This window comes from Panthera onca, chromosome C1 (genome assembly GCF_046562875.1).
Source record: "Panthera onca isolate mPanOnc1 chromosome C1, mPanOnc1 haplotype 2, whole genome shotgun sequence".
Taxonomy (NCBI): Eukaryota; Metazoa; Chordata; class Mammalia; order Carnivora; family Felidae; genus Panthera; species Panthera onca.
Genome location: NC_138346.1, coordinates 35,145,949 through 35,171,342, shown reverse-complemented (window position 1 = coordinate 35,171,342; position 25,394 = coordinate 35,145,949). Strand labels below are relative to the sequence as shown.

At 40.0% G+C, this 25,394-nt stretch overlaps 1 protein-coding gene across 1 annotated transcript in view; it reads left to right on the top strand.

Annotated features, from left to right (window-relative positions):
* The window catches only part of LOC132671745 (aldehyde oxidase 2), a 92,811-nt gene that overhangs the window by 51,265 nt on the left and 16,152 nt on the right, over nucleotides 1-25,394 (top strand). The window contains exons 24-33 of the mRNA XM_060622897.2: nucleotides 2,094-2,180; nucleotides 2,370-2,561; nucleotides 5,185-5,412; nucleotides 9,492-9,587; nucleotides 13,823-13,951; nucleotides 15,657-15,731; nucleotides 16,484-16,536; nucleotides 18,458-18,572; nucleotides 22,153-22,218; nucleotides 22,331-22,519. Of these exons, the coding sequence (XP_060478880.1) occupies nucleotides 2,094-2,180; nucleotides 2,370-2,561; nucleotides 5,185-5,412; nucleotides 9,492-9,587; nucleotides 13,823-13,951; nucleotides 15,657-15,731; nucleotides 16,484-16,536; nucleotides 18,458-18,572; nucleotides 22,153-22,218; nucleotides 22,331-22,519 (1,230 nt within the window). The remainder of the gene's footprint in view (nucleotides 1-2,093; nucleotides 2,181-2,369; nucleotides 2,562-5,184; nucleotides 5,413-9,491; nucleotides 9,588-13,822; nucleotides 13,952-15,656; nucleotides 15,732-16,483; nucleotides 16,537-18,457; nucleotides 18,573-22,152; nucleotides 22,219-22,330; nucleotides 22,520-25,394) is intronic.

Below are 25,394 nucleotides of genomic sequence, written 5' to 3'. Positions count from 1 at the left end.
TTTGAAATGTTTGGAAACAATTTTACCATTTTAACTACATAATCATTTTTACAAGTGTTTCGGCCAAATTGTTATGAAAGTGTTACAAAAGTTCCTTGCAAATGGGAAAAAAAGTATCCATTAACAATGAAATAATTTTAAATTGTTTCAAACCACGCTCATTGCATTTTATACAACTATGGCATAAATACCATTAAAAACACTGCTGACATTTGAGGTGCCTGGGTGGCTCAGGTGGTTGAGCATTGGACTCTTGATTTTGGCTCAGGTCATGATCCCAGGGTTGCTAGATCAAGCCCCATGTAGGGCTCCACACTGAGCATGGAGCCTGCTTAAGATTCTCTCTCTCTGTCCCTCTGCCCCTTTCTTGCTCTCTCTCTCTCTCAAGAAATAAAAATAATAAAATAATTAAAAAAATTCTGTTAACATCTAGTTGACAACAATAGTACTTTCCAAATCTGTGACTGAGTTTTTAGGATAGTTCTAATGTAATGTTTCTATTCAAATGTGTTCTATCTGGGAATCATTTATAGTGTATGTATAGCTAGATTTTCTACCTGAGGTTGTCATTGCCTTAGATTACTAAATTATTATATTTCCTGGATTACAAATCCATACCACAGCACCATTTAATTTCTTCCATTGGCATTAGTAATTTTTATAATTAGAGAGAAAAGGAACACAGTTGGCCATTAAAATTTTTATTTGCCTTCAAATGCAAAGAAATGAATATTCACAACTGTTGTTATCTTCTAGTACCAAGAACAATGTAGAGCCACATTCTGGGACTGAGGCAGTTTGTGTTGTTATGGTGGTTGTTGAGTTCTTTGGTTTTGGCCCATTATAAATCAGGCTTTATTTATGTTACAGTTGTGAGACTGTTTTAGTACTAGTACTTATTTAGAAGGTTCTAGATGTTGAATATTTTGGTAATTATGGTAATATAAAACATGACTAAAATGAGGAAAATATACTTTGGAAAATCCAAGTTTTATTTTATTTTTAGACAAATATAATTTTACTTTCAATGTAGTAATATATGTGTGTGTGATGTGTGTGTATGTAGATGGATGGAAGGATGGATGGATGGATGGATGGATAGATAGAGATCCTCATTCAAACCTAGCTAACACAGTTTTGCTCAGTTTTTCAGAGCTATTTATAAATTAGCATAATAGATGTTTGTGTGTGAATAAGTTCTTCCAAAATTCTTAAAAATTTTAAACAGTTTAATAGTCTAAGAGCTATTCTGCTTAGCAATTGTTTCTTCATGAAAAGTAAAAGGTAAACTTCAGCCTAGCATTTGTCAAAATTACCATGAATTCTGAATTTGTGGATTTTCCTGCATGTGCTCAGGTTTGTTATCCAGTATTTCCATAGGTGATAGTAACCAAAAAGCTGTGCCCATTTTCAGAAAGGCAAAGGGACCAGGGCCAATCCTTTTCTGGTAGAACTACAACAGTCTTTTCAGTCTGTGCTGTGCAGACCAACTGGTCTAGGTGGGTGGGAAGAGAATGACAACTTCAGAAAAATACAGAGTGCTTCTGTGAGTCCCAAAAAGAACAGCATAACTAGTTCACATTTGTTACATCCTTAACCAATCACAAAGCACTTCCTCAGCTCCCTAAAATGGGAGCAGTCATTCTCCTATCCATTCCCCAGCATCTGCTTCTGAGATGCACTGTGATTCATTCCCACACACTCTGGAATTACAGAGACTTTTCCACAAGGGGGAGAAACCGCAGACTAAATTCGAAGGAAAACTAGTAAAAAGTGAAGGAGAATCTGCCAGAAATAAGGAAGAAGAGGGTAGCAATTATATACCAGGAGGCAAGCAAGGACTTTGGAATTCCACACTGACTGCAAAGCCGGGAAATCACATGTTGAAAGGAAAGGCTCAGCAAAATCCAGATCAGAGGAGGTCTTTATCAGCCAAGCACTGAAAATCAAGGGGATAGCCAGGTGTGGCACACCACCAAGCAAACAGGAGCAGAGTCTGTCTTCAATCCCACCCAGTAGTGGAGCTGGGCTGTGACTTGAACTTGGCATGTTAATTTTAAACAGATCATAAAATGTCCATCATCTGGTGACAGGTGGGATTCATGAACAACGGGCGAATCAAAGCTCTAGACATTGAGTGTTTCATTAATGGAGGATGCACACTGGATGACTCTGAGCAGGTATGTGCATCAGAAACTAGCACCATCCCTAATCATGAATAGAATGCAGAATTTCTAGGTGAGTCTTTATGGAGCATGTTTCTTAAGTACTTATCAAGTTCCACAAGCAGTTAGACTGTACTTGACTTTTACAAAAAAAAAAAAAAAAAAGCAATGCCTGATATATATTAATATCTCCTTTTACTTTAGGTAACAGAATTTCTTATATTAAAGCTGGAAAATGCATATAAAATCCGCAACCTTAGATTCCGGGGCCGGGCATGCATGACAAATTTACCATCCAATACGGCCTTTCGCGGATTTGGCTTCCCACAAGGAACCCTGATAACAGAATCTTGCATCACAGCTGTGGCAGCCAAATGTGGCCTTCTGCCAGAAGAGGTAAGGTTGTAATCAAGGTCGTAATCAAGGTTAGTGAAGAATCAGACGAGGTAGGGAACCATAGAAAGAAAAACCATAGAAGAACCACTCAAATTAGTCCTGGTTCAGAATTCAATATAAATTAAGTGCTACCTGAAGGAAATGACTCCACTATCTTCCTACCTCCTTATGCAAAAAGCTTTCTGGTTCTTTCTTTTTTCTAATTTGTACAAAAATAATTACTTTTTGTTTTTAAAGTTTATTTTATTTATTTTGAGGGAGAGGGAGAGAGAGAATCCCAAGCAGACTCTGCACTGTCAGCATGAGCCCAACCCGGGGTCCAAAAAGTGGGGGCACCTAGGGGTGCCTGGGTGGCTCGGTCGTTAAACATCTGACTTAAGCACAGGTCATGATCTCGTGGTTTGTGGGTCCAAGCCCCGCGTCAGGCTCTGTGCTGACAGCTCAGAGCCTGGAGCCTGCTTCGGATTCTGTGTCTCCCTCTCTCTCTGACCCATCCACCACTCGTGCTCTGTCTCTCTCTCTCTCAAAAATAAATAAACATTAAAAAGATTTTTTTTTTAAATGGGGCACCTGGGTGGCACAGTTGTTGAGCATCTGACTCTTGATCTCGGCTCAGGTCATGATCTCATGGTTCGTGAATTCTAGTCCTACATTAGGCTCTGTGCTGATGGTGCCGAGCCTGCTTGGGATTCTGTCTCTCCCTCTCCCTCTCTCCCTGCCCCTCCCCTGCTTATGTTCTCTCTCTCTCTCAAAATAAGTAAATAAAATTTAAAAACTAAAGAAAAAAAACTTTTAAAAAAGAATAAAGTAAATAAGTAAAGTAAAAAGTGAATGTCCCCTTCTTCATTCCATCATCCCTATTAGTCAAGGACAACCATTGTTAATGGTTCTATGTTTATTTTTCCAGCCCTCTGTATTCATACACACATACATAAACAAACATAAATATTTATATATAATATATATGTACATAGACAGTTATCTACCAAAATGAGACTATGATAAACATATTATTCTGCACCTTACTTTTTCTGCTTGACAGTAGGCCATGACCATCTTCCTGTGTCAGCAGAATGATCCACTTCATTCTTTTTCATAACTGAATAGTATTATGTAACATGGACTTACCGTGATTTATTTAGGCACCCCACTATTGATATACATTTATGTTGTCACCCATTTTTGGCTATTGAAGTGATGTTGCAAGAAACATCTTGGTACACATGTACCAAAATATAGATGTATTTTTGCTCCATTGTATATATCTTTAGGATAAATTTATTGAAAACTTTTAAGAGATACACTGCCAAAAGAATGTCCTCTAAAAATATTATTTTGTACAGTATCCTAGAAGGTGCACAGTATATACAGGATGCTAAGCCAGAGAGAGGCAGCCACTGGCAATTGAGATAATTATTACTAACACTTTTTTGCCCCTCACACATTTCAAGTAGACCCCAGCCTACATTTTATGCTTCTTTTTCATTTCCCCAATATAGTCCATCTGCTCCAGAAAGCACTCTCTATATAATGCCCTTTGAACCCCTTTGCCACTAAGTTCAACAGAGAGGACGACTGGGTTTGTGATTATCAGGGTACTTCTACACACAAGAGAACACCTACATATTGTACAAGGAAGACAATAGTTATCCTCAGAGAAGTCACATAAAGTGTTCTATGGGTACAAAGGAGGAAGACATCACTTTGGCTTGAGGGGAGGAGAGTCAGGAAGAACTTTCCAGAGAAGATGACATTTCAGATAGGCCTTAAAGAATAATAGGCACAGATAATGGGAAGGTAATCCAGGCAAATGCAACAACTTGAACAAGGAAAGGCAACCTCTTTGTGGTTCAGTTTCCTTATCTATACAATGAGGACAGTATGACTCACTACATAGATTTCTGCAAGAATCAAATGAGTTAGCACTTCGTTTTCATAAACTGGATAGTATTTGTTTTCATAAACTGAATAGTATTTGTTTTCATAAACTGGATAGTATTATTCTAATGTTACCGTTGATAATAATAATTCTTTTATTGTTACTAGAGCGAAATGCGGATAATGAAAATTTCCTGAGCATATCTCAGTAGGCTTCCTTCCTTGTCAAGTCTTGCAGGCTTCTAGGACATAGAACACACCCATATTCAAATACATTTTTTAAAAGATTTGACCACACCTTCCAAAGTCAATCAGAAGGCTTAGAAAAGACCTGCTATTTGTTATTAGCTGCAATGCAATTCCTCTCTTTCAGAACAAATCTTCAGTTATGACAATAAATCCTTGCTTTTATATACAATCTACCAACTCTTCTTCATCCTCTGAACATTGTAGGAAAAAAAGGAATATCTGCTTTTTTTCAGTCCCTCCTTCCTACTGCCCTTCAGGGGCCAATTACTACCCCTAACCTCAGGTAGGGAGAAGCCCTGACTGGTACATTGAAGAAGAGATGATAAATAACCCCCATTAGTTTTGCAAAACCACATGCTGTTCAAAGAAAGAAGATACACCCTGTCTTCCCCCCACCAAAGTTTGTTCTTTTTAATGGGGAAGCTTTTCAAGTATCTATTTTGCAGTCAGTTTCTATCTTACCATAACTATTGACTCAGCTTCTCACCCATTTCAGATTAGGGAGAAAAACATGTACAAAACAGTTGATAAAACCATCTACAAACAAGCATTCAGCCCTGAGACCCTGATAAGATGTTGGAATGAGTGTCTGGACAAGTCTTCCTTTCATAGCAGAAGAATGCAAGTGGAAGAGTTTAACAAGAAGAATTATTGGAAGAAGAAAGGCATTGCAATTATCCCCATGAAGTTTTCAGTCGGCTTTGCTGCAACAAGCTATCATCAGGTAAAGCTTTTATATGTGGAAAATAACCCTCATGTCAGATGCACTGCTACCCCAATCAGCTCTTGCTGATTTTGGGAGAGTGTCATATGTCCCAGGCACTGAGCCCCTCCCTCCCTCAGCACCTGGGAGAAATGTACAGAACTCTCCTGAGCAGCCCCCTCTCTGCAAGCACATTCAACACAGGGCAGTAGAAAAATGTCTCAGTGGCAGAAAATGGCATCAGCAAGCCTGAGAACTGCCCCAGCATAACTGCCAAGACCATGACCATCACCTCACCCAACCCTGAATCATCCCTATTCTAAAGGGAACAAGAGCCCACAAGGCCCATTGTGTTGAGCTTTCTGAGCCCAGGGTTATGGCTTAGGCAGGAAGGAGGCCTCTCCTGGTCTGTGCCCCCAGATATCTCAGTTCTCCTCAATGCCCCCAAGTCTAGGCAGAGAAGTCACTGCATGTTGCCCTGACCAGCTGGCTGTTTTGAGCCACTTCTCCCAGGAATATGTGTCATTTCTGATGGGGAAATAGGGAAGTGTGGTCCAAAAATCCTTCCAGGTAGGTTTGCAAAAGGAAGAGGCAGGTCATTCAGAGACCCTCTCCAGAAGGTGAGGAGGAAAGGTGGCAAATAGATGAAACCATTAAATAACACAAGACTGGTACAGACAAGTCTTCCCAGCAATCCCAATGGGTCAAATATGGGAAACTGTCTAGAAAACTGGGAAATGTTGCCTCCCATTATTTTCCACCAGAAGCAGAGACTCTGCAACTGAAGAGATCTTATATGCATTAGATCTAAATCTAAATCTAAAAATGCACTAGATCTCCCTTGTGTGTATACCACTGAAAGCATATTTCCATTTACATCCAACTACTAGCAGCCAATAGACACACACACATGCACACACCACAAAAGCTGCCCTGTCCAAGGAAATCCTTCTTAGGGAATAAAGAAGTTGCCCCCAAACCCTAATTAACTGGAGTCAGGTGGACCTGAGAAATCCTTGCCCTGCCACTTACTAGCTGAGTGATATCAAGCAAATTATTTAACCTCTTTGAGCCTCAGCTTCCTTAACTATATAATGAGAATAATAATCCTTTCTCTTAGGATTGATAAGGATTCAAAAAGCTAATAAATATAAAGCACTTGGCAGGGTTCCTGAAACACTGTGTAGTTATTCTAGGCAGCCCATGCCTCTCCCTCAGGAGATCTCAGGCACACCTCTCAGGACTGGGGCTCCTCCAGCAGGTAGGATGAGACTCCCTGGCCTCCTGAGTCACAGTCCTGTTCAGGTCCAGCATGCCCATTCTCTACAGAGGTGCAGGAAGGTTAACTGTCACACTTACGAGCTGGTACTGACTTAACAGCTGGAGCATAAGAGATTCTAGATATCTGCCTGTGTGATTTTTTTCTCTGACACCAAATGTTGTGTTTTTTTCTGCATCAATTCTCCAACACCAATCGAGCATGCAACAATTCAATTCGATTCTTACACTAACTACCCAGAGTTAGCACAGACCCCACAGATCAAGGGCTAAGTCCCATAAGACTGCCTCCACTTAAGACATCAGTGAAAGTGGGGTGCCCAAGCTACTCACACTTCTGCCCAGGCAACTACAAAATCAGGGGCTTTCCACTCCCCACCTCCCATAGGTGTGATAATTTGCTAGAACAACTACAAAACTCAGGAAAGCATTTTACTTACAATTATTACCAATTTGTTACAAAAGATACCATCCAAGAACAGCCACATGGAAGAGATGCATAAAGCAAGGTGTGGGAGAAGAGGTGTGGGGCTTTTATGCCCTCTCACTCCAGCTTGTGGATGTGTTCACCAACCCAGAAGCTCCCCAAACCCCACTGTTTGTGAATTTTATGAAGATTTCATTACATAGGCATAATTGATTAAATCATTGGCCACTGTGATTGAACTCAATCTCTAGTCTCTCCCCCCTCCCTGAAGGTAGGGGTGGGGCTGAAGGCTGGAACCCTCTAACCACATGTTTGGTTTTTCTGGCAACAATTCTCACCGCCCCCCTCCCCAAGCTGTCTAGGTTTCCCCAGAGAATCATCCTAACAGCAAACAAAAAATAATAAATTCCCAGGGTTTTAGGACCTCTGTGCCAAAAATCAGAGACAAAGACCACATGTTTATTTTTTATTATAAAACACCTCCCCACACCTCTATGGCTGCCCCTCATCTATACCACAGTCTACTCTCCACCATCAGTCATGGGAGCCAACTTCTCATCTTGCCACACACACAACAAATCCTTAAACCAAGCAATGATTTTAAAGCTCTGTTTGAAAGGTCTCCAGTTTCTTCAGAGTTCGAAATTGATGCACCCAAGAATCACCAGGCTAGGTGTTGAAATGTATTATTTCAGGGCAGCTGATGACTCACAAAGTTGGAACACCTACTCTCCAAACTAGGCATTGGGAGCATTATCAAGAGGGAGTCAAAAGGCCCACGGTGATAAATACTATTATTAGCATCTATAAGCCTGGGTGCCCCAAAGCTCCTCCAAGCTATTCTGGGCCTCCAGGCATCTCCAGACAGAACAAAGTCCTAATTCCTCCCCCTTTTCCTCCTCCTCCTCCTCCTGAAATGAAACATTTCCATTTGTCCAATTCAACAAACATTTATTTAGTGCCTCTGTGATTCAGACTTGCTCTAAGTTCTCTATGGGACACACACATGAATGAGACCAGGTGCCCTTCCACCATGAGACTCGCACAGAAGAGCTTGTCACCCCCCTGTATTCATTTCCTATGGCTGCCTTAAGAAAGTACCACAAACTGTGTGGCTTACAACAACAATTTTATCCTCTCACAGTTCTGGAGGCTTGGAGTTCAAAATCAAGGTGTCAGGAGGGCAATGCTCCTTCAGAAATCTCCAGAGGAAAACTCTTCTTTGCCTCCTCCAGCTTCTGGTGGCTCCTGGTGTTTCTCAGCTTGTGGCCACATCACTCTAATCTCTGTCTCCATCTTCATGAGGCCTTCTTTGCTGTGTGTCTTCACACAGCCTTATATAAGGACACTAGTCATTGAATTTAGAGCCCACCCTAATCCACTATAACCTCATCTTAACTGATTATATCTGCAAAACTATATTTTCAAATAAGGTTACATTCTGAAGTTCCAGGTGGACAGGAATTTGCAGGAGACATTAATCAACCCAGTTCACCCCATAAGAGGAAGTGCAGAGAAGCAGGTAACTGATCCTTCCAAGATGGGAATGAGAAGCATGTGGGGGAAACTTTAACAGAATCGAGACTATAGGTGTGGATCTGAAGGCTGGGGAGTGGGCCAGGAAGTGAGAACCACATAAGCATGAGCACAGGTCAGGAAGGAGCAGCGGTAAGCCAAAGCAGGAAAAGACGACAATGGAATTGGGAAAGTACAAGAGACCAAATCCTAAAAGGCCTCATATTGTAATAAAGAGGTAGGCTTTCCCTTACAGACAATGGGGAATTTTTGCCCAACTTGCCCAGTGATGAACCTTTCTTCCCTTCATGATTCCATTCAGTTGTCTCTTTGGGGAAATCCTTCCCCAAGCTTTTCAAAAGCAGTTGGATCTGTCCTCCCGGGTCCCCAGAGCCCCTTATGCCATGCCCATTATCTCACAAATCATTCTGCATTATAATGACCTGCTTTCCAACCTGTTCCCCCATTACAGTGTGAGCTACTACACTGTTGAGGAAGAACCACATCTTTTCCATCTGTGTACATCCAGAGCTGAGCACAGGTTGGCACATAACATGTGTCAGGTACCTAACAAATGTTTAATTAGTTAGCTGAGTGGTCAGCCAGAGATTTTAATCAGGGAAGTGACTTTCAAATAGTTGGAACCTATACTCATAACTCCTGGGTATCCAAAGGGGCTTCTATTAAAACAAGTTTCCTAAATAGGAACATTCTTTACAGGTGACTTTTGCACAAAACAGAACTAAGCTTCAGAATCCCACCAGGAAAGCCTGCCTGTATGACCCTCCTCACTCTGTGAGACTGATATTTCACCACTCATTTTTTAAATTGAACCTCACTAAACTTGCACTGAGGTGTGCCTTCTGGGTTGTTTTACTAGGCAGCTGCACTTGTTCATATCTACACAGATGGGTCTGTATTGGTCACACATGGAGGCAATGAACTGGGACAAGGTATTCACACCAAAATGCTGCAGGTAAGATCAATAAAATTAAGTCCTTAATCTCTCTCTTTTTAAAATTGTTTTTATACTTACTACTTTGTTTTCACATTTTTATTTAAATTGCAGTTAGAGGGGTGCCTGGGTGGCTCAGTTGGTTAAGTGTCTGACTTCAGCTCAGGTCATGATCTCACCGTTTGTGAGTTCTAGCCCCACGGTGGGCTCTGTGCTGACAGCTCAGAGCCTGGAGCCTGCTTCAGATTCTGTGTGTCCCTCTCTCTCTCTCTCTCTCTCTCTGCCCCTCCCCTGCTCTCACTCTATCTCTCTGTCTCAAAAATAAATATTAAAAAAAATTTAATTGTAGTTAACATATAGTGTAGTATTGTTTTCAGAAGTAGAATTTAGTGATTCATCACTCACGTATAACACCCATGCTCAACATGACAGGTCTGTAATTCCCCCCCCTTAATATCCATCACCCATTTAGCCCACCCCCACTCTCCCCACTCCATTGACCCTCAGTTTCTTCTCTATCATAAAGAGTTCTTATAGTTTGTTTCCTTTTCTCCCTCTTTTTTTCCCATTCCCATACGATCATCTGTTTTGTTTCTTACATTCCAAATATGAGTGAAATCATATAGTATTTGCCTTTCTCTGGCAGACTTATTTTACTTAGCATAATACATTATATATATATATATATATATATATATATATATATATATACACACACACACACACACACACACACACCACATCTCATTTATCCATTCATCATCAGTCAATGGACATTTGGGCTCTTTCCATAGTTTAGCTATTGTTGATAATACTGCTATAAACATTGGGGTGCATGTACCCCTTCAAATCTGTATTTTCATATCCTTTGGATAAATACCTAGTAGTGTAATTGCTGGATCACAAGGTAGTTCTATTTTTAACTGTTTGAGGAATCTCCATACTGTTTTCCAGAGTGGCTGCACCAGATTGCATTCCCACCAACAGTGCAAGAGGGATCTTCATTTTCACCAACACTTGTTGTTTCTTGTGTTGTTAATTTTAGCCATCTGCCAGGTGTGAGGTGTTATCTCATCATGGTTTTGATTTGTGTTTCCCTGATGATGACTGATGTTGAGTATCTTTTCAAGTGTCTGTTAGCCATCTGGATGTCTTCTTTGGTAAATGTCTATTCATGTCTTCATAGGATTATTTGGTTTTTGGGGGTGTTGAGTTTGGTAAGTTTTTATAAATTTTGGATACTAACCCTTTATCAGATATGTATCTGCAAATATCTTGCAAATATCTTCTCACATTCTGTAGGCTTTTAGTTTTGTGATTGTTTCCTTTGCTGTGCAGAAGCTTTTAATCTTGATGAAGTCCCAATAGTTCATTTTTGCTTTTGTTTCCCTTGCCTCTGGAGACGTGTCTAGTAAGAAGTTGCTATGGCCGAGGTCAGAGAGGTTGCTGCCTATGTTCTCCTCTAGGATTTTGATGGTTTCCTGTGTCACATTTAGGTCTTTCATCCACTTTGAATTTATTTTTGTGCATGGTATAAGAAAGTGGTCCATTTTCATTCTTCTTCATGTTGCTGTCCGGTTTCCCAACACCATTTGTTGAATAGACTATCTTTTTTTCCATTGGGTACTCTTTCCTGCTATGGCAAAGATTAGTTGAACATTCAGCTGTGGGTCCATTTCTGGGTTTTCTTTTCTGTTCCATTGATCTATGTGTCTGTCTTTGTCTCAGTACCATACTGCCTTGATGACTACAGCTTTGTAATACAGTTTAAAGTCTGGAATTGTGATTGCTCCAGCTTTGCTTTTCTCTTTCAGGATTGCTTTAGTTATTTGGGGCCTTTTGTGGTTTCATACACATTTTAAGATTGTTTTTTCTAGCTCTCTGAAAATTTCTGGTGGTCTTTTGATAGGAATTGCCTTAAATGTGTAGATTGCTTTGGGTAGTTTAGACGTTTTAACAATGTTCTTCCAGTCCATGAGCATGGAATGTTCTTCCATTTCTTTGTGTCTTCCTCACTTTCTTTCATAAGTATTCTATAGTTTCCAGAGTACAGATCTTTTACCTTTGGTTAGGTTTATTCTTAGGTATCTTATTGGTTTTGGTGCGGTTGTAAACAGGACTGATTCCTTGATTTCTTTTTCTACTGCTTTATTATTGGTGTTTAGAAATGCAACAGATTTCTGTACATTAGTTTTATATCCTGTGACTTTGCTGAATTCATGTATTAGTTCTAGCAGTTTTTTGGAGGAGCCTTTTGGGTTTTCTACATAGAGTATCGTGTTGTCTACAAATAGTGAAAGTCAGTTGTTAATCTCTCTATACATTGTTGACATGAATGACATGTGGCACTAATTTTAGGATATATGATGGCTCTGTATTCAAGCCCTAAGATCTTGACTATTTGGTTGAAAAACTTTGTACATATCAAATAGAATGTCTGAGGTGGCAGAAATTCCATGCATGTACAAATAGACCTGGAGCTTGGCCAGGCTTTGTGGGTGGGGATGGTTGTTAGTGAAAACATCACTAATGGGCCCCTGGAACACTGTGGTAGTTGTGCCATGCAGGCTTACTAGAGTAGGAATTTCTATTTTGAGGCCATTATGTATGATTTTTAAAGTTTGGACGACAATATTAGGTTGCTAATACACTATTGGACAAGTAAGGACAAGTATTTCACCAACTGCCATCATGCAGTTGAGAAAAAAAAGAGAAATCAAGAGAAAAAAAGAATAATTCTTTAAATTAAATAAATAAATTGACAAACTTGTTAGATTATTATGTACACATCCACAGCTTTTGACTATCCAGCCCCTTAGCTCCTTTGGAATACAGGACCTACATTCCATATATTCCTAAAGGCCTCCTCAATTCTGGTACCTTTTAGCCCCATCTCCCTCTTTTCCCCAACTGCACAGATATGGGTACACGTGCCAGGTCTGGCTAGTCATGGTGCCTGAATCCACTGGCTGCAAGGATGGGTCCAGGAGGAAGGCATAATACCGAGATCCTTTCCTGGGACTGATGTGTAGGTCCTGGTAGAAAAGAACTATCATTCTCTTGTGGTTGTTTAGTTCCTATGTTAAGCCAGGGGTTGTCAGAGGCAATTTTCCTGTGCCATAGAGGAAGCATGTCTCTCTTGGAAATAACATAGCCATCATAGAAAGAAAAACAAATGTGTAAGGCAGCAAGAGAACCCTGATGAAACCATAAAGACTTAGATACAGATATACATGACACTGGCTCTGTCCTTCCCACTTATAGGATGCAATAAATTCATCACCAACAAACAATAAAATTGTCCTTTTCTTTTTTATCATATTGCCTCTTTCTGGGGAAACTCACTTTTACAACAGCATTAATCTGTAGATTGGCACTTGAGGACAAGTACATGACTGCAGACATCTGGAGAAAGTGGTTTTGTAAAAGTTAAAAGAGCACAAAAAACAAAACAATGCTTTTTCTCTTTTTCATTTATTGTGATTAAATGCCTTTCTTTCCACATGTGTCTGCTAGAGGAACTGAAAGAAAAAGAACAGAAAACAGTGAACAGCAAATACTAGAGGAGTATAGGCAGGAGGGAGCAAATAGAAGACAAGGGGGGAATCCAAAGCTAAAGTGGGGATGAGGGCTAGAGAGAAGACAGGCCCTCAGGGGCATTTCAAATTCATCTGATGCTGATATCAACAGATTTAAGACCAACATTTGAACCAGTCAATCCAATCTCTCTCTTCCTGTCACTGCAGCCATGTAAAACTAAAAAAAATAAAATAAAGTAAAATAAAAATAATATCTAAGTGTAAGTATAAAGATGTTAATGAAATACTTAACATCTAAACACTAATTTTGGATGGAAGAACCACTACATAATATTGCCAAGAAAACATTTTAAAAATCAGCATGAGACAGGGCACCTGGGTGGCCCAGTCAGTGGAGCATCTGACTCTTGATTTCAGCTCAGGTCATGATCCCAGGGTTATGGGATGAAGCCCTGTGTCAGGCTCCAGGCTGAGCACAGAGCCTGCTTAAGATTCTCTCTCTCTCCCTCTGACCCTATCCCCCACTCACTCTCTCTCTAAAATTAAATAAATAAATAACAAGCATAAGGCTCTACTAAAAAGTGGTTTTAACTTTTATTTTAGGTTTTCAAGTATATCATGGATGTAATAAAAATGGTAGTATTTTTTCATTTAAAACATGACTAAAATCTTCATAAAAGACTTTGCTGGACATGAAAATATTTCTTTTGCTCATAGGTGGCCAGCCGTGAATTAAAACTACCCATGTCTTACATGCACGTCTGTGAAACAAGTACGGCCACGGTGCCGAATACAATTGCTACAGCAGCTTCCATTGGTTCGGACGTCAATGGCAAAGCCGTGCAGGTGCTTCCTGCTGTCTGTCTTTCCCTTCAGCACTTTTTCCATATTGCTGGTTTTCTTAGCTGGATACAGACATGAGCAGTTGGCTTCAGAGAAGTCATCTGTGTCACTAAACATAGGCTTAGGATAGCCAAAATATCAGGAGAGGGTGCCAGTTAAAGTAGGCTAAACTGAGGTGACAAATAGACACATAATACAGTGAGTCAAACACAACAAAAGTCCATTTTTTTACATACCTACCAGTCCAGAGAGAGAGCTTGGTCATTAGAGTACTCTGAGGTTAATGGCTGTTCTTCCACCTTCAACATGTGGCTTTCAAGGTTGCCCTGAGCATCATCATCAGGGAAAAAGCATGGAGATCAGACCTGGAAGTGATGCAAGTCACTTCCACTGATCATCCACTAGCAGAACCAGGCTCAGGCCACATCTAACTGCAGGGGAGGTTGGGGAAATGTGGAGTAGTGAATCACCACATGCCCAGCTACTATGGAAAGAAGGGGAGAATAGATGTTGGTGAACAAGCAGTCTCTGTCCCTGGTAGACACAGAAAGAAGAAATCTGGGTATACCATGCAACTCAGCACTGGGCACGTTTCCTCTGACACAAACAAGTTCTTGCAGGCAGGTAAGCAGGCAGAACCCCAGCCAAGTAGATATGGTTCAATTAAAGTGTCTACATGAGTGGAATTCTACCACAGCACTCATGCTTATCCTTTGTACTTGTTTTCTAACTGATTGGGTCTTTTTTCACTACTTCAGAATAGATTATGACTTCACTATTCCTTAATTAAGATATCTGATTGCATGTACTTTTGAAGTAATATCTCTTTGTCATGTTTCTGTTATAAACGTTCCACTTTTTCCATTGGGATGTTGTGGGGAGGCATATTTCCAGAACACTGCACTTATGCTACCAAGAGGCATCACTTTCAAATCCATCTTATCTTTGTGGGGATACTTGTTAGGGGCTAAAATACAGAGGCTCTTTCCCTCAGGACAAATGTGTGGGAAACTTCAAATTCATGAGACCCAATTTTGGATAGGATCAAACACAAGATAAGAATCACTCAGCGTGTATGGGAGTTGTCAACCCAAACTAAGATTAATCCATCTTCTAGAGTTTTAGGTTTAGTTAAGGATCAGAAACTTTGCAGGTCTAGATTATTATAAAGACAAATTTAGTTATTTTCTCACTTCACACCCAAAGCCAAGGCCTTCACTGCAGTAGTTTGACGGTGGATGGATGAACATATGGAAAGATGGACAGAGAGTTGAATAATATTTCAGAGGGATATTGGCATGTTATTGGTGCAGATAGGAAAGCACAGAGTAGAATGAAAATAAGATGTTTTGTTCCTTTTATTTTAATGGCTGGAAAATACAAAAGAAAATGTAAGTCAAAAATGTGGAAAAAGAGAAGGAATTAAGAACACAAAAGAAATATTCTTAGAAAGAGGACCTGAAAGTAGAAATTCAGCTGAGCCCATATTTTCACAGGAAGTGAACCAAGGAAGTTTTTTAAAAACCTGCAATAACTGATACCCTCCTCAAGGTCAGAGACTGTTATTGTCTCTGTGTTCCCAATGTATCAGTATCAAGCACTCCATAAACATTCACTGACCTAATCAATTATCGATTACTATTCTTCCACACAAATCCTAACCATTGGGCTCTTCTCTAATGAGAATTCACTTCTTTACCCTTTCAAGAATGCATGTCAGATCCTTCTGAAACGCCTCGAGCCCATCATTAAGAAAAATCCAGGAGGTACATGGGAGGACTGGGTAAGTGTTCCACTCTGTCTGTTACTACAAATGAGAAAGCAGTCCTAACCAGTGCTGAGAGCATCATGGCAGTGTACAGCTGCACCACACAGAGTTTTTCTGGGTGTGGATTTCTGCAAAAGGGCAGGATCGCAAAAGGTTGAGACAGCTGCTCCATGCTGTATACCAGGTATGTGTGAGAGAGCACACAGGGAACAGCATCACTGAGGGGAGGAATGGAAATACATGAAGAATACCCAGCAGGCCTTACCCACTCTGCTTAAATAAGAAAAGGAAAAGACCAAGCCTTCCTAAGCCACCAAAAAAAGAAAAAGGTGTCTTAAATGGGAAGGAAGAAAACTAAAAGGCCTAATTGCTATTAAACATGTCTCAAAGGAAATGACTCACCTAATCCAACTTTACAACATCTTTTCTCTTATCTCATCGGAACACTTATCCCACACTTACACGCACACTTAACTAAAGTTCTAACATTTAGAACTTTATCCCAAAATACTTTGGGAACTAAGCCCCTACATCATGGATGTGTGGCAGGATTCTGCCTTATTTAGTTCAGACATTTCAACTCAATCAGAAGGAAATTGTTAATGTACCAGCTGAGGGGAAAAAAAAATATTACAATGTGTTCCTTTACTGGTAACAAAACACCAGCAACAATTACCAGATGTCAATTCTGATATAGGGAATACCTTCATTTTCACCTATCAGATGATGTATTTATTTTATTCTGACTAAATATGCCCATTCTTCAGATAGAAGCTGCTTTTGAACAAAGAATCAGTCTTTCAGCCACTGGATACTTCAGGTAAAAATTACAATAATGTCTGGACTTAGCTGAGAAAATATAAGGTAACTCAATTGTTCTGAGCCTTAGTTCCCTTACTTGTAAAGTAAGTTTTTATTATGTGATCATTGAGGTCCCTTCTCAGTCTAAAATTGATTTTATGTAAGACTTTGAACTATATCCAAAGAAATATTAAATAATAAAAAATACCCTTATTGGGTAAAAAACATTTTTTAGGGGCACCTGGGTGGCTCAGTTGGTTGAGTGTCTGACTTTGGCTCAGGTCATGATCTCGCGGTCTATGAGTTCAAACCCTGCATCAGGCTCTGTGCTGACAGCTGCTAGCCTGGACCCTACTTCGGATTCTGTCTCCCTCTCTCTCTACCCCTCCCCCACTTGCGCTCTTGCGTGTGTGTGCTCTCTCTCTTCCTCTCAAAAATAAACATCTAAAATTTTTTTTTAATTTTTTAACATGACTTAGAACATCTAATCATTATTTACTATTCACTGTTGGATAGTAAAAAAATATCATTGGAAATAACTTCCAACTCAGTTTTACAAACTGTTCCTCCTTTACCATAAAAGCTTTCTGTTTGAAGCTCCTCTCTTTGTACAGTGTCTGTCAGTGGGAGGCCCTCAGTCAATTCATGTTAATTGAGTGAAACACAAAGAGCAGAACTGATGGTCAAATTCAGGAAGTGTATGACAGCAGTTTTACAATGTAGTGAAACAAACCACCAAACTAAACACACACATGCACAGAGACAGAGAACAGTCAAGAAATTTCTCATGAAAAAGGAAGGAAGGAGGCAGGTAATAGCCGAGCCCAGTGCCCTGCACGTGAGTTCTAAATTTCTGAGTTCTGTTACCCAAGAAGAGAGCAAATCAGCCATCTAGCTGGGTACATCTTCCATTGTACATTAATGCATTGAATCACATGCCCTTTTTTACCAGCTCTGAATTACCATCAATTCCCCAGTGAGTTTGGTTACCACAGTCTAGAGGGTTCCTTTGGGAATGCTGATAAAATCAGTTGAGGTTCTCAATCCACAGAACTAAAAGCTCAAACTCTACACTGTGAATACAGACACACTGGGAGGTCGGACCAAAACAGCCTGTTGGATTCTTTCTTTTTGGCTTCCTAACTGAAACACAAAGGGTATCCTTTTTAAATGGAGACACATGACAGTGCTGCTATAATTAGCTAGGTTGCAAATACAAGTAGCAGTTTAAATGAGTTTAAAAAGCAGTTGAGTGGTACCTGGGTGGTTCAGCCGGTTAAGTGTCCGACTCTTGATTTTGGCTCAGATCGTGATCTCACAGTTTCTGGGATCAAGCCCTGTGTTGGGCTCTGCACTGACAGCACAGAACCTGCTTGGAATTCTCTCTCTGCCCCTTCCCTGCTTGTGCTCTCTCTCTTTCTCTCAAAATAAATAAATAAACTTAAAAAAAAAAAAAACCCTTAAAAAGCAGTTGAAGTATCAGTAAGATGAAATGCTATCATAAAACTTTAATAACTTTTTTGTTTTGGTTTGGTTTTTTGTTTTGTTTTGTTTTCATTTGGAAAGTACTTCAAATTCGTAGAAGAGTTGCAAATATAGTAGAAGGAATACTATATATCCTTTCTATCCAGAAGTACCTACTGTAATTTGTCACATTTGCTTTATCATTTCCCCCCTCCCTCTCTCTCTTTGTATATTGTTATTTCTGATCCATTTGAGAGCAAGTTGCATACACTGTGACCCTTTGCCTCTAAATACTTGAGTGTAGACTCTGCACATTCTTTCTCCACTGCTGTGGCCCCTCTGGTTCCTTCTCGTCAGACATGCAGTCATTGAGCTGGACACTTTAAAGCTTAAATAACTTTTAAAATGAGTCAACATTGTTTGCAACCTCACTGCTATCACCGCCCCAAGCTGATGGGCTTTATTTCTTCCATCAGGGGATACAAGGCCTACATGGACTGGGAGAAGGGAGAAGGAGACCCTTTTCCATACTATGTCTATGGAGCAGCCTGTTCTGAGGTTGAAATTGACTGCCTGACAGGCGCTCACAAGGTAAACCAAATATAACTTTCCTCTTGGCAAATTAAACCAACAACAACAACGACAAAATTATGTTGCACATTAAATAGCCCAATTTCATTATGTACTACTTGTACAATAAGAACAGTACTTTTTTTTTAATTCCTTGGGAATATCTAGAGATCCAGGCTTATTCTGAATTTTCACTTAAAAAGAAGTAGTCAAAAGGAATTGCTCCTAACAGTGGTTGGTAGTTGCCAGAGGTGGGGGGGGGGGGGGGGGATGAAGAGAGAAAAGGGGGTCAAAAGGTACAAACTTCCAGTTATAAAAGAATTAAGTCATGGGGAATAAGTACAAAATGGTGACTATAGTTAATAATACTGTATTGCATATTTGAAAGTTGCTTAGAGACTAGATCTTCAAAGTCCTCATCACAAGAAAATAAAATTTAACTATGTATGGTGGTAGAAGTTAACTAGACTTATTGTGATGGTCATTTTGATATATATACAAATATCAAATCATATTGTATACCTGAAACTAATATAATGTTGTATGTCAATTATACCTCAATAAAAAATTAATTTAATTAAAAAAAAATTTAAAGCAGTAGTCAAAAAAAGAATTGTTCATGACAACCTAAAGTGCATTGTTTTTTATCCCACTTCATACAACAAAGTTGCTTTTCAAAGTTTTTCCAAAAAAACTGGAGGTAAGATTCTGTTCCTAAAGTAAGGTCAATTTAATCTGAAGGAATAGGTAATTTAATAAATTGTCTTCAGTAAATATTTGAGAGCAGATAGCACTGTGATGTTTCTCTAAAGTCAGTTATCCCAAAGGTACTACTGTCCCTAACAAAAAAGATTGGGGAGGGCTGGGGAGAGGAGGTCTGAAAATAATTGTTGTGCTTGCTACTTAATTGAGCGTCCTTCTGGAATCAGGGGGTCACATGTAATCAAAAGTTAACAACTTCCACCATAAAAGGTAAACCTATGAATATACCCCAGGTATCATTCTCGGAATAGAGAGATTACAGAAACCTTAAAGAGAATATAGTATATCCAAAGTATGGAAATTGTTAGGAAATCTACAGAATGGACCAATAACACATCTAAATTCCATACACAGATTATTCCAACATCATCTTGAACCATTTTACCTGAAACTAGAAATGGTCAGTTTATGTAAAATAAGAAGGAAATTGGAAATATTGTGTTGCAAATCTTATCAAAATGTATTTTATTGCCCCATTGCTGGTAAATTTGTCCATCACTTAGATTTTATATAAATCATACAGAAAAGATGGTAAATGAAGGGATGTCTGGAGAGCACTTGCCCTCACATTCCACTCAGGTTCCTCCTTAGGATACATTATGTCCCCATTTTCATTCTAGATCATTGTGAGGAAGTAAACTCATGAAATTAGGATCATAGATTGCTTATATAATTATTTTAAAAGTATATTTCCTAATGTCTTTCACATAATGGTACACATAGATAATGACAATATTTTCCCAGCACACTTTTGCAAACAAGGAAACCATGGTGGCAGGTGACCAACCTGAAAATCCTGGCCCAGACCCCTGCAAAAGTCCAAGTGTCAGTGTCTTGACATACCTGTAACCCATTCAAGACTCCATACTCAGTGAAAAGCTGTTTTTAGAAATCAACTAGTTTTCTGATTCTCTACCCTGAAAGTGTTGTTGCCAGATTTGTTGCTAGCAAATAAAAATATAGGATGCCTGATTAAATTTGAATTTCAGATAAAAACAACAAATAAATTTCTGGTACAAATATGTTCAATGCAGAGTTGGGGACATACCTATTTTATCTGGCAATTCTATCAGAGGGCTTTGGTATAAATCCCTAAAGAAAGAAATCTCATGGGGGTCTTCCAGAATTTATGGAACCAGAACAGTGAAAATTTGGTTGTCCCTATGGCTTCCTTATTACTGGTTAAGGTCCAGTCATTTTGGTATTACTTCAGTCCCTTAAAATAGCTTATTCCTTGAAGAGGCAAAATTTCTTTTAATTAAAGGGAAATCAGAGAAATTAAATGACAGGCCTACTGCTGCCAGTTATTTGTGGTTGCTGAATCCAAACACCCGCCAATCACAGGCCCACCCTGAGGTGTGTCCAACGTCCTGCCCTAGCTGTTGAGAACGAACATAGGAGGTTGTCTGAGAGGTCAACATTTGAGTCAAAAGCGAGCTGCTGATCCAAAAAGCTAGATAGAAGGTAGCCCAGCTAGTGTGCCTCAACAGAGAATGATGATACTGTCAGAACAAGCATGGGATGTGAGAGCAGAAAGAAAGCCCAAAGATATTCCTGGATAGACCATAGGCACCTAGGGGTTTTCTGTGGCTCCTTAACAACCTGTCTACACATGCTTGTTCCAAAACATAAAGGCCAAATCATTGTGATGTTTCTCATCCAATTCTCATCCGTTCTTATCCAACGAAGTAGATAAGCGAAGTCAAAGATATTCTCAACATTTTCCCATAATATGGTCCAATATCTTTCAAATCTCTAATTTCAAACATGCCACTATGGCTACATGATTTCTTCAGTAAAATGGCAATCATCTACATCAGGGCACCTGGGTGGCTCAATCAGTTAAGCATCTGACTCTTGATTTCAGCTCAGGTCATCATCTCACTGTGAGTTCAAGCCCTGAGTTGGGCTCTGCACTGATCACATGGAGTCTTCTTGGGATTCTGTCTCCCCCTCTCTCTCTGTCTCTCAAAAATAAATAAACTTTAAAAAAAAACTATCTACATCAAATCATCATGAGGACTAGATGAGCTCATGAATTGTGTAAGGACAACAAATCCAGGGGCGCCTGGGTGGCTCAGTCGGTTGAGCGTCCGACTTCGGCTCAGATTATGATCTTGCGGTCTGTGAGTTCGAGCCCCGTGTCAGGCTCTGTGCTGACAGCTCAGAGCCTGGAGCCTATTTCAGATTCTGCGTATCCCTCTCTCTCTGCCCCTCCCCCACTCATGCTCTGTCTCTCTCTCTGTCAAAAATAAATAAACATTAAAAAAAAAAAAAAAACAAATCCAGGTTTAGAATCAGAAGAACAACCAGGCTCAATTATTTACTAAGTGACACTCAAAGGCACTAACATACCATGGACTTTGGAGTCACTTAAGAGAAGTCAAAATCAGGGGCACCTGGGTGGCTCAGTCGGTTAAGCGTCCAACTTCAGCTCAGGTCATGATCTCACAGTCCGTGAGTTTGAGCCCTTCGTCGGGCTCTGTGCTGACCACTCAGAGCCTGGAGCCTGCTTGGGATTCTGTGTCTCCCTCTCTCTCTGCCCCTCCCCTGCTCATGCTCTGTCTCTCTCGGTCTCAAAAATAAATAAAAACATTTTAAAAAATTAAAGAAAGAAGTTTGACATAAAAAAAAGAGAAGTCAAAGTAGAAAGATCTTCTGGGGTCATTGCCAGTCGTAGCACTAAAATTGAAGAATTTGGCAGATTTCTTACCACCTCTAATATTAATGAGGTTCAGTGCAGTGTTAATTAACCAATAGGAGTTCTGGATACCATTTAAATAAACCTTCATATAATATTTTTAAGTTGTTATGATGAGGTAATTTTAATTTTTGGCAGAAAATCCGAACGGACATCATCATGGATGCATGTTGCAGCCTAAATCCCGCCATTGATATTGGGCAGGTAGGTACTGGCCCACTTAGATAGCTGCCACTTCCTGAAAGCCATTGTGGGATAGGTAAAGGCCTTCTAAGAAACATAAAGTATCACAGAGCTTGACATTTTCCCCTTTCAGGTTGAAGGTTCCTTTATTCAGGGAATGGGTCTTTATACCACTGAAGAGCTAAAATATTCCCCAGAAGGTGTTCTGTACTCTCGAGGCCCAGATGAATATAAAATTCCAACCATCACTGACGTCCCAGAGGAGTTCAATGTCTCCTTGTTGCCATCATCACAAACCCCATTAACCATCTATTCATCCAAGGTAAGCACCCAAACCTACTACTATGCAATGCAAGTGGCATGGTAAATGAAGCAGGTGGAAAAAATAAAAAATACATGCCAACCTGTATCAGAACCAAATCATAATAGACTGTTAGAATTTGGAGGTGAATCACCTAGAGAAAAGTGAGATTCAGAGAGGATAAATGATCTCTGTCCAATGGCCATCCTCGGCTAGAGATTTTATTTATTAATATCCTCTTTCACTGGAAACTCTAAATTTCCAGGTGAAAAGCTCTGATTTGATGGAATAATATTTTCACTTAGGAAACTTAAGACTACTCAAGCAACAACAGATGTTGGCGAGGATACAGAGAAAGAGGATCTCTTTTGCATTGTTGGTGGGAATGTAAGGCGGTACAGCCAGTCTGGAAAACAGTATGAAGGTTCCTCAAAAAACTAAAAAGAGAACTAACCTATGACCGAGCAATTGCACTAGTAGGCACTTATCCAATGGATACAGGTGTGCTATTTTGAAGGGACACATGCACCCCCATGTTTATAGCAGCAGTATCAACAATAGCCAAAGTATGGAAAGAGCCCAAATGTCCATTGTTGGATGAATGGATAAAGAAAATGTGGTATATATATACAGTGGAGTATTACTCGGCAATCAAAAAGAATGAAATCTTGCCATTTGCAACTACATGATTGGAAATGGAGGTATTATGCTAAGTGAAATTAGAGAAAGACAAAAATCATATGACTTCACTCATATGAGGACTTTAAGAGACAAAACAGATGAGCATAAGGGAAGGGAAACAAAAATAATATAAAAACAGGGAGGAGGACAAAACAGAAGAGACTCAAAAATATGGAGAACAAACTGAGGGTTACGGGAGGGGTTGTGGGAGGGGGGATGGGCTAAATGGGTAAGGGGCACTAAGGAATCTACTCCTGAAATCATTGTTGCACTATATGCTAACTAATTTGGATGTAAATTTAAAAAAAATAAAAAATAAAACAACTTAAAATTAAAAAGAAAAGCAACCTCAACTGAAAAAAAAAAAAAGAAAAAGAAAAGAAACTTAACTAAAATCTTAGGAAGCATGGCAGCATGGGAAGAATCCTGGACTGAGGTCTCAGTGGAGCTGGGTTTTCACCCCAGCCTCACCAGCTCCCTAGGATCGTAGACGAATCACTCCCCTCTTGGGTCCTCATCCATACCCAGAAATGGATATAGGACAGTGGTTTCAAATGGTCCCCAGGATACATTTGGCAATGTCTGGAGATGGACCAGCATCTGGAGGGAGAAGATGTCACTGCTCTGGGTAGAGAGGCCAGAGATGCTGCTAAACAGCCTTCAATGTACAAGACAGCCCCCACAACAAAGAATTATCTGGCCCCAAATGTCAATAGTGTCAGGAACCAAAGACACAAACCCTTAGTAACTGCTAAAGTCGTGGAACTGCAAATCAAAATAAAGGTCAGCATTTATTTGCACTGCTGTATGCAGATTACATGAAAATCAACGCAGAGTAGAAATTTCCTTCAGGTTTGAGATGTATTGTCAAAATTTTCTTTCAGGGTGCCTGGGTGGCTCAGTCTATTGAGCTACTGACTTCGGCTCAGGTCATGATCTAACAGTTCAGTTTGTGGGTTCGAGCCCTCCACTGGGCTCTATGTTAACAGCTCAGAGCCTGGAGCCTGGTTTGGATTCTGTGTCTCCCTCTCTCTGACCCTCCCCAACTCACACTCTGTCTCTCTCTCTCTCAAAAATAAATAAACATTTAAAAAAATTTTTTTTTAATTTTCTTTCAAGTCTTTTAGGAAACTTCTTACTAGGGGTGACAAATTGATATAAGAGAAAACGAGTCCACATATATCTGCTGGAATTTTATCATTTCCAAACTGGAGCCCATTTTCATCCCAGGAACTTCCTCTAGTGTGTGGTGATGACACTTGGGGGGGGGGGGGTGCATGTTTGAAAGGAAGGGCAATCAGCAACACCCTTGGATTCTCATCAGGCTGGAAATCACTCAAAGAGGAAAAGGCAAAAGGAAGCTCAGAGCTCACAGAAAGCAGCTTTCAGGTCCTAAGAGCAATAGGACAGGCAGGACCCTTGAGTCCTGTGGTTGTGGCCAGCCACTCATACACAGACCCTCAGGAAAATCAGGGGTTTACAGGGGCCCCATGGAAGGTGCTGTGTAATAATAACAGGGACCTACCAAGTACCGCTGGGTGCTTTTGCACTTGCTGAACTTCACAGCACCCTGTAAGGTAGATACCATTGCCTGAATTTCACCAATAAAGAAACAGAGGCTGGAGAGAGAATCTCACCCAGAAAAATGGAAGGAGTAAGGGCCAGGATTCAAACTTAATATCTAGGGCTGCAGACTGGAGGGCCACTGGCTGAATCTAGGCTGCAGATGTGTTTTCTGTGACCTACAGTGCTTTTAAGTATCAGGGAATTGTACATTAAAATAAGAACATCTAAATTCTCTTGAAAAATTGGATGATCTGGTAATTTTGGCTACATTCTAAGAAGGCATAAATTAGCTAGAACTGAAAAACAGCTGCCCCTTGAGACAGGACCTGGGGGTATCTCTACTTCACCATGATTCCTGCTTTTCCTTACTGTCCTTCAACTACCCACAGTACCCCCTTTATATTACCTGACTATTCCTTGTGGATGATAGGCTTTCAACCCATTGTCTGGTACCAAAGTCTATACTCATTCTTCTAGAGTACCCTACCCTCCCTGATTCTGCAGACATAATGAGGCATTTTTTCTCTCTGCTCATGACATTGGCTATTTATTGTGCTTCCCTAAATAGGGTAACCTCCCCTTTCCTGTAGACACATTCCTTTCCTATAGAACAAATATTCAACCTAGACAGTATTACAGATATGGGAAG